Below are 9164 nucleotides of genomic sequence, written 5' to 3' on the forward strand. Positions count from 1 at the left end.
AGTCACTGGTTTCATCCTTCCCTTCCCTTTACTTACTGTTGCTCCTTGTGAAGTCATCATATGATTGCACTATCTTTTGTCTTCACTGAGTGACTGCTTGTTCTGATTGGCTTCATAATATCTTCCTACCTGATCCTTACTACCTAGCTGCTATTAGTCATTGTGCTTTCACTTCATTGAATACTTGACTATGGTTTGCCTAGTGTAGTCTACCTTCCGCTGCATGGTAATAGGTTTATTTCTATCGTTTGTCTTTGAAACTTCCACGTTTTGAAGACTTTCATAAAAATCGCCTATTCACCCCCCTCTAGTCGATATAACGCACTTTCACTAACAAGACTTGTATGGTCAATAAGATACATAACTAATCTCTCTCATTGCTAATTGACCTTTCATGTCGGATTTTTTTATTAGCTAGCACTTTTAGATATAGTACATGTCAACATGCATGATAGAGAGATTGTACTGTTTTTCCCATTGATATGCGTTTGGGACTTCTACAAATAGAATATATTTCTTAGTCCCAGCTTTAATCATGCTGTATTTTATACTGTTTCCATGTGAAGCAAGTTCATTAGTACTATGCTAATTAGCACTAAAATCCAGGAATGGCTGCCCAAACCCCACATGGCCACGTCCATGAGCCCACAACGACAAATGCCAAAGCCCACGCTAAAAACATCTCTGGTCGCAGCAGGAAGCACAGCACTTCTCTTCCTTTAGTCCCACCTCGCTAACTGAGGAGGCATTCGACCAGCTTAAATACCTGTCTCCACTCTCTTCACTCGCTGAGCTCAGTTGCGAGAGCTTGTAACCCGAGTGGGGGCATTAAGGTGATGTGGACGCTGTTGTAGTGTTGCGGGCCTGGTCTGGGTGTGCTATTGCTGGCCCGCCCGTTCCAAGTTGCGTAGTGGACTCGTTGGGGCCTATGCGAAAGCTGGGCCTCACGATCCATAATGTGGTAGGCACAGCGTGAGGCTGGCTTCACAGAGCAGCGACAACTGCCCGCTTCCAACGGTGGAAGGATAACGGGCTGCTGCACTCCTGGGCCACCTGGGCCTTGCAGCCTACTCCAACGAACCATCACTTTTTTTAGGTTATCTTTTTTCCAATCATCAAGGCGGTGGTTGTGAGGTTGAGTTTCGCCTAGTTAGTGTTTCATGTTTCAACTTTCCGTGCTTCTGATCTTCTTCTTGTTACACCTTCATTATAATGTCTTGTTCATCACTCACACTCAGCTTTCCTGGTTCATGGAATGCAAATGATTAGCATAAATGTGACACCTCAAGAAAAATGCAGAGGTCCTATGACCAATCACAGAAGACAGCCATGCATTAAATTTTCACCAAAAAAAATTGTAGAGCACAGGTGTTCAGCCAAAGACCAGTCAAGGCCAACCACCAGACTGCAGCACCCACTTCATTGGACAGGAAATAGCAAATGATTAGCAGCAAGCATGAGACAGGAACCTTCTGACCGCCCCCAATTTACAAGCATAATCACAAAATCAACAATCATAATCACATATGCTTCTTCATGGACAGATTAATACTCTGGATCCGGGGACATGACAGGTTGGCAGCCATTCTCTGCTCTGCACATGTACGTCATACATGTACTAGACACCACAGGTGTCCAAAATTGGCAAATCATTTGGCCTGGCAGGTGCATAGTGTTTCAAGAGTCAAAGATTGGCAGATAACACAGGGACAAACAGCCCCAAATCATGAATGGAACAAAACACATCAACAGAAGCTTTCCCATACCAACAGACAGACACTAGAGTCTACATGCAGGGTTGCATTTAAAAAACGAACATCGTCAAATACAGTCGATGGCAAAGGAGCAACAATCTAGCTGGCATGTCTTGGATCCGGATACAACTCCCTGAGGCTTTATAAGTAGACCACCACGCAGGGAGCAAAGAGCAGGCAAGCAACCAAGGAAACTCACAGAAAGACAACTTCACCACCATGGGCGAGAAAGTTTGCGCCGGCGATCTCATCGGAGTCTACAAGGGTGAAAGGCGGAGCGAGGTTCGGCCGCTGCCACGTCGTGGGCAGATAAAGCTGAGGATCGCACACATCGTGATGCACTCCGTCGCTTCGGCGCTCCTCCTCAGGACTACTACGTCGCAGCTTTCAGTTCTGGATTACAAGTGAATGTAACTGACTCTGTACATATTAGGATTCGTTGTAAACTGCTCATCACAGTGTGACTATATTGATCTGCTTGAGAAATTTCCTCCTCTTCTGCACATGACGGTGTGGGCTTCATGGATGATGGTCTGGTTCCTTCTCACTTTCCGTCAGTTGCTCGTCTTGCATCCTTTTGGTCCTCATTCCGATCACCACCAGACTCCCGATTCACTCTCGTCGTCAGATGCTTCATCATCTGAACTCGACGACGCCTCGTTCATAAGACTCGTCGATGGCTTCATACCGGCATCTGATGGTGTACCAGTCAAATATGTAGAGGCAGCTTTACATGCCGTAAGAATCTCCTTTTTTTTGCTTGTCTGAACTGTTTGGAGAGGATTGGAGAAGAAGAGAGACTGGTGAACAATGAGGTGGACGCGGCTGTCATTAATCTCTCTCTTCACTAATTAACCTTCCGCATCGAATATTTTACTAGCAGAAGCACACCACTTTTGGATATAGTACACGCTACCAAGTGAAATATGCACTGTTTATCGCAGTTCATATATTGATTCCCTTTCTGCTAAGCAAGTTCGATGTGGTAATTTTTTTTAGGGGGTTCGCTGTGCTAATTAGCACTCTGTTCGAAAACCAGCAATTGACTGCCCAAACCATGTCCACATGGGCACATAGCCACGTTCACGAGCCCAAAACGACAAAGGCCGAAGGCAGAGAAGCCCACGCTAAAAAAGCTTCTTTCAGCCCACAACGCTCCGCCTCATTCCGCAGCTGAATCACTACACTTCACTTGTTTTAGTCCCATCTCGCCAACCGAGGAGGTGTTCGACCCGCTTAAATACCTGTCTCCTCTCTCTTCACTCGCCGAGCTTAGTTGCGTGAGCTTATAACCCGTGTGGGGGCATTAAGATGATGTGGACGCTGTTGTAGTGTTGCGGGCCTGGTCTGGGTGTGCTATTGATGGCCTGCCCGTCCCAAGTTGCATAGTGGACCGCTTGGGGCCTATGCGAAAGCTGGGCCTCACGATCCATAATGTGGCAGGCACAGCATGAGGCTGGCTTCACAGAGCAGCGACAACTGCCCGCTTCTAACGGTGGAAGGATAGCAGGCCGCTGCATTCCGGGACCATCATTTTTTTCTTTTGTGATGCGTATAAAGTATCCTCCTACATACTCTTTTGGCTCTTGAATATAAACCGCGGGTGTTTCTTCTTTCTTGTGCAGCACGTAATAGGTTTATTTGCTTACTCTTTTGCCTTGAGTGTAAACTGTCAGTTTTTGTGTGTTGCACATTAAAGATTTCTTTGCTTCTTTTTTTTGGCGGGTGAGAAATTTATTTGCTTCTTACAATTTTCACTCTTCAGTATAAATTTTGACTCAAGAATATAAAATGTGAGTATTCTTTTTTGTGTGTGTGTGCGCTGAACATGCATAGGAGTAATATTTGTTTGCACTTTTCACTCTTGAATATAAATTGTGAAAAAAAAATCTTGCTGCACATAACAAGTTTATTTGCTTAACTTTTTGTGCTTCTGATCATTTTATCCGATAATACAGGAACAAAGCAGCAGTTCGACGGTCTGCCTTGCAATGCCTAGGATAAACATTGATGATTACAACAAAGCGACAATTCTGAATTTGCAATTCTTTTTGCATTGAAACAGTAAGTATGTTACCCACAACGACCTTTTTTACTTCTAAAGTTATCAAGGCAGACACTCGACAACACGCTCCTTATTGTTACAGTTGTCACTTAGAGATCCAATAGCCTCATCACTTGGTGCAGCTACTCTGAAGCTGGATACTTACTATATAGTTGAGCTACTCTGTCCCAGCCACTGAAGAAGCAGCCGGTGCGATCGAGTATGAGCACTGTTGCACTGTGATCTGGTTGACGGCGAGCGTGTCGGTGGGGAATGGGCAGGCGCCGCCGTGGCTGCCCTGCAGCAGCGCGCATAGCGCCGGGGTGACCTGCGCCATGCATCTGATAAGCTGCTTGTTGAGCCACCTGCAACCGATGGTGTACTTGACGATGCATCACTCAAATATGTGGAGGCAGCTTTACATGCAGTAAAAATATCTTTTTTTTTTTTGCTTGTTTGGGCTGTTTGGAGAGGGTTGCAGAAGCGAAGACTACTCAACAAGGCGGAAAAAATATCCCAGCTTTCAACATGCAGCAATTTATATTTCTTTCCATTCCTGCTAAGCAAGTTCACTATGCTAATTAGCACTAAAACCCACGAATGGCTGCCAAAGCCTTGCCCACATGGCCACGTCCATGAGCCCAAAACGACAAATGCTAAAGCTGCCAAAGCCTTGCCCACATGGCCACGTCCATGAGCCCAAAACGACAAATGCTAAAGCTGCCAAAGCCCATACTAAAAACATCTCCCACACAGCACTCCTCTTTCTTTAGTCCCACCTCGCCAACCGAGGAGGCACTCGACCAGCTTAAATAGCCACCTCCACTTGCTTCATTCGCCGAGCTCAGTTGCGAGAGCTTGTAACCCGAGTGGGGGCATTAAGGTGATGTGAACGCTGTTGTAGTGCTGCGGGCTTGGTCTAGGTGTGCTACTGCTGGCCCGCCCGTTCCAAGTTGTGTAGTGAACCATCTGGGGCCTATGCGAAAGCTGGGCCTCACGGTCCATAATGTGGCAGGCACAGCGTGAGGCTGGCTTCACAGAGCAGCGACAACTGCCCGCTTCCAACGGTGGAAGGATAACGGGCCGCTGCACTCCTTGGCCGCTTGGGCCTCGCAGTCTACTCCAGTGGACCATCATTTTTTTGTGCGTGTCTTTTTTCCAACCATCACGACAGTGGTTGTGAGGTTGATTTTGACCTAGTTAGTGTTTCTTCTATTTCACCTTCTTGTGCTTTGGATCTTTTTCTTTTTACACTCTGTTTAAAAAGAGTCTACTTTGTTAGACCAGAGTAAGCATTATTTATACTACCTTGGAGAGGCCCTTGAGATGTGTCTTCAGTCAATAACACGCTCCTTACTGTTACAGTTCTCACTTAGAGATCCAGTAGCCTCGTCACTTGGTACAGCAAGAAGCTGGATACAATCTAATTGAGCTATTTTGTCCCAGCCTTTATCATAATTTCTTGTTTCATCACTCGCACTCAGCTTTCCTGGTTCATGGAATACAAATGATTAGCATAAATATGACACCTCAAGAAAAATGCAGAGGTCTTATGACCAATCACAGGAGACAGCCAGCCATGCATTAATTTTTCAACAGAATGTTGACCAAAAAAATTGCCTTCCATTGCTACAATAGCACAGCACAAGTGTTCAGCCAAGACCAGTCAAGGCCAACCACCAGACTGCAGCACCTACTTTGTCAGACAGGAAATTAAAACTGATTAGCAGCAAGCATGAGACAGGAACCTTCTGACAGCCCCCAATTAACAAGCATAATCACACAATCAACAAACATAATCACAGATGCTTCTTCATGGACAGATTAATACTCTGGATCTGGGGACATCACAGGTTGGCAACCATTCTCTGCTCTGCACATATACATGATACATGTACTACACACCACAGGTGTCCAAAATTGGCGAATCATTTGGCCTGGCAGGTGCATAGTGTTTCAAGAGTCAAAGATTTGCAGATAACACAGGGACAAACAGCCCCAAATCATGAATGGAACAAAACACATCAACACAAGCTTCTCATACCAACAGACAGACACTAGAATCTACATACAGGGTTGCATTTAAAAAATGAACATCATCCAAATACATTCGATGGCAAAGGAGCAACAATCTAGCTGGCATGTCTTGGATCCGGATAGAACTCCCTGAAGCTTTATAAATAGACCACCACGCAGGGAGCAGACATCAGGCATAAGTGCAAGCAAGCAACCAAGGAAGCTCACAGAAAGACATCTCCTTCACCACCATGGGCGAGAAAGTTTGTGCCAGCGATCTCGTCAGAGTCTACAAGGGTGAAAGGCGGAGCGGGGTTCGGCCGCTGCCATGTCGTGGGCAGATAAAGCTGAGGATCGCACACATCGTGATGCACTCCGTCGCTTCGGCGCTCCTCCTCAGGACTACTACGTCGCAGCTTCCAGTTCTTGACGACAAGTGAATGTAACTGACTCTGTACATGTTAGGATTTGTTCTAAACCGCTCCCCCTTGTAACCATTTTTATCGGTTCAAGAAAGTTGCTTCTCTTTCTGCACATCATGGTGTGGGCTTCATGAATGATGATTGGGTGGTTCGTTCTCGCTTTTCGTGCCTTGATCTTCTTGTCTTGCATCCTTTTCGCCCTCATTTTGATCCCTACCAGGCTGTTTACCATCTGTCTCGCTCTTGTCATCAGATGTTTCATCATCTGAACTTGACGATGCATCATTCATAAGGCTCTTCGATGGCTTCATACTGATGCCAATAATGCTTCTGATCCATGCCCCCTCGAAAAGAGTATTGCTTGCTGAGCCAGCTGTATCATCCGCATCTGATGGTGTACTCGAAGGCGAACCAGTCAAATATGTGGATGCAGCTTTGCATGCAGTAAAAATCTCCTTTTTCGCCTGTTTGAGCTGTTTGAAAGATCAAAAGGTCAGCATCTAATCAATGTATGCGTCTCAATACATAAAGTGACAACACTCAGATTGTATCCAAGCCGGCACAGCAGATAAGGCTATTGCTATTGTTCCTAGGTCTGAAGCTTTCGTCAGAAGTACCTTTCTGAACCTGAGTGACGGAGAACAACAATTTCAAAAAGAAATTCTTCTTTCCGACACATAACATGAATATTTATTCTTTGTTCAGTGTTCCACAGTGTTTCTGATTTAAAATGGCCATATTCAGTGATTTATTTAAAGGTTGATTAACAGGGTCATACGATTCTTGCTGTGAAGTTGCCCAGCTATGAGGTTCTGAAAAATTCTAGTAATATATGGGACTAGGGAGACTTACGAGGGCAAACATGACAAATTCTAGTGATAGTGCAAGTAGCCAGAAAATCCTAGACAGGACATAAAACTAGCAGAAAATCCCAGAAGGTATGCACACCTTTTCCGCTGTAGTTTCAGCAGCCTCCAGAGCTGCGTCTCCAGCATTAGCAAAGCGATTGACCCAACCTGAACATGTACATAGTTAGAACTTTGTTGCAAAATCTGAAGCAATTGACTAGAATTTTTTAAAATCATTCTTCATCATAAACATGGGTATAGTAAGGTAATCACTTGGATTAATACATAAGTTGAAGACAACACAGCATTAGAATTCTAGCTTCGACAGGTTATCTTTGGCTACAGAGTTTTCCTAAAAGGATCTTTTGCTTTCCGCAACCATCATCAAACAGGAACAAGTGCGTAATGTATCTGAGAATAAATAAATCATCAAACAACAGAAAAGAACCTGGAAGTTTTGGCACGCCGAGCTTGTCGCAAAACTCGTTGCAGAAGTGGTTGCAGTTCCTCGAGAGGAGCTCGTATGAGGCTCCAGGCCATTCCCGGCTGAGCTCCCGTGCTATCTGATTTACTGTGCGTGGCGAGCAGCTCGTCTTCCCCAGCTCAATGGACTCGCGGAATGTGTACATGGGGTTCTTGGCCGGGGGGCAGCTGAAAACCCCGCTGCCGTTCTCGCAGTAGCCGAATGACCATTCCTCGTTACCATAGACCTGTTGGCGACACGCAGCAAATCGATCAATAACTAGGCCTAGGCGCACGACTTATCTATGAGCCTCGGGTAACCAAGAACCAACATGCAGTAAGGTACAATTAACCAAGACTTGATTGCACATTATAGCTGCTCTGAATCAGAACATTTCATAAAAGTAGCCACAAATAGATCAATGTATATTTCTGTCCAAAGATGACAGGTAAAATGTTTTCCGCGTGATCGCTATCAGACTGACACTTGTTCCACCAATAACCTCAATGTTTTCTGCATTTCTGACTGAAAATGTTTTCTGCATTTCTGACTGACTGAACATAAGACCTCAAAGTTCCCATTGAGCAATTCAATTTATGAAAACACGCATCAAGTAAATCTGTCACGGCCACATATATCAACGAGACGGAAGCAGATTTTCTACACATTCCCAATTCCATACCAAGAAACCACCCAGGTTGTGCAAAACCTGTACAGTTTTTTTTGGGACGGACTGTACCAAGAAACCACAGTTTAGGCGGCGGATGGATTCGCCTGAGATCCAATCTCCTTGGCATCCGAGGCAGCGCGGAGGGCATAGAAACGAAGAGGGAAGATGGGGCGGCGGCGGGGAGGGGAACGGGACGGGAGACCTGGATGGCGGTGTGGAAGATGCCGCCGAGGCCGATGCCATCCTTGAAGATGCGGTTGATCTGGAGGACGGTGGCGCCGCCGCCCCCGGCGCCGTCGGGGCCGCTGCAGGCGACGTCGTAGACGTGCGCCACCACCTCCTGCTCCTTCCCCTGCTCCGGCTCCGGCTCCGGCTCCTTGCCGGAGACGACCGCGGATCGCTGCAGCTGCAATGTCACGCCGGTGGTGGGGTCCGCCCGTCGGTGACTGGCCGGGTCCGGCTCCGGCCCCGTGTGGCTCTCTGCACATTCTGTTTTGTTCGCCATTTAATTTTGCACTGGCTGTAAGTAACCCCTACAAATTTATCTGCAGTTAGGCCTCTATCCTTTTCATTCAGAAGACTGAATAGAATGGAATTTTTTCTTCTTCTTTTTTTACTCCTTCTATACCACATGACACAAACATAAACACGGTGCATCAACTAAAAATCAATCGGGTCGGTAGCCGTCTGATCCGCCAGTAACCATTAGATGGGGGTCAATGCACCATTATTCCTCTCTCAAGTCAGCGAACACAATATCACACGATGAAACTAGTACCATGGCAACATGGCCCACGATGTAGCGTCGCCCTGTTTGGTCGTTTGGTGGAGTATTGGTCATTCGCTCGCAGCAGCCCGCCATACTCTCGTTGCTTCGTAGTAGCCGACCTTGCAGCAGCAGACCACCACCGACAAGGGCGCGGCTCCGGCCTGCGAGCAATGTGATA

At 46.3% G+C, this 9164-nt stretch overlaps 1 protein-coding gene across 1 annotated transcript; it reads right to left on the reverse strand.

Annotated features, from left to right (window-relative positions):
- Window positions 1-5656: 5656 nt before the first annotated feature.
- LOC119332803 lies at window positions 5657-8722 on the reverse strand. The gene is made up of 4 exons (XM_037605951.1): window positions 8420-8722; window positions 7533-7794; window positions 7185-7252; window positions 5657-6709 (listed from the first exon to the last, which is right to left on the reverse strand). The coding sequence occupies exons 1-4, from the start codon at window positions 8720-8722 to the stop codon at window positions 6365-6367; spliced, it is 978 nt and encodes a 325-aa protein (XP_037461848.1). The 3' UTR covers window positions 5657-6364.
- Between the last annotated feature and the right edge of the window lie 442 nt (window positions 8723-9164).

The sequence above is a fragment of the Triticum dicoccoides genome, chromosome 7A (genome assembly GCF_002162155.2).
Source record: "Triticum dicoccoides isolate Atlit2015 ecotype Zavitan chromosome 7A, WEW_v2.0, whole genome shotgun sequence".
Classification (NCBI taxonomy): Eukaryota; Viridiplantae; Streptophyta; class Magnoliopsida; order Poales; family Poaceae; genus Triticum; species Triticum dicoccoides.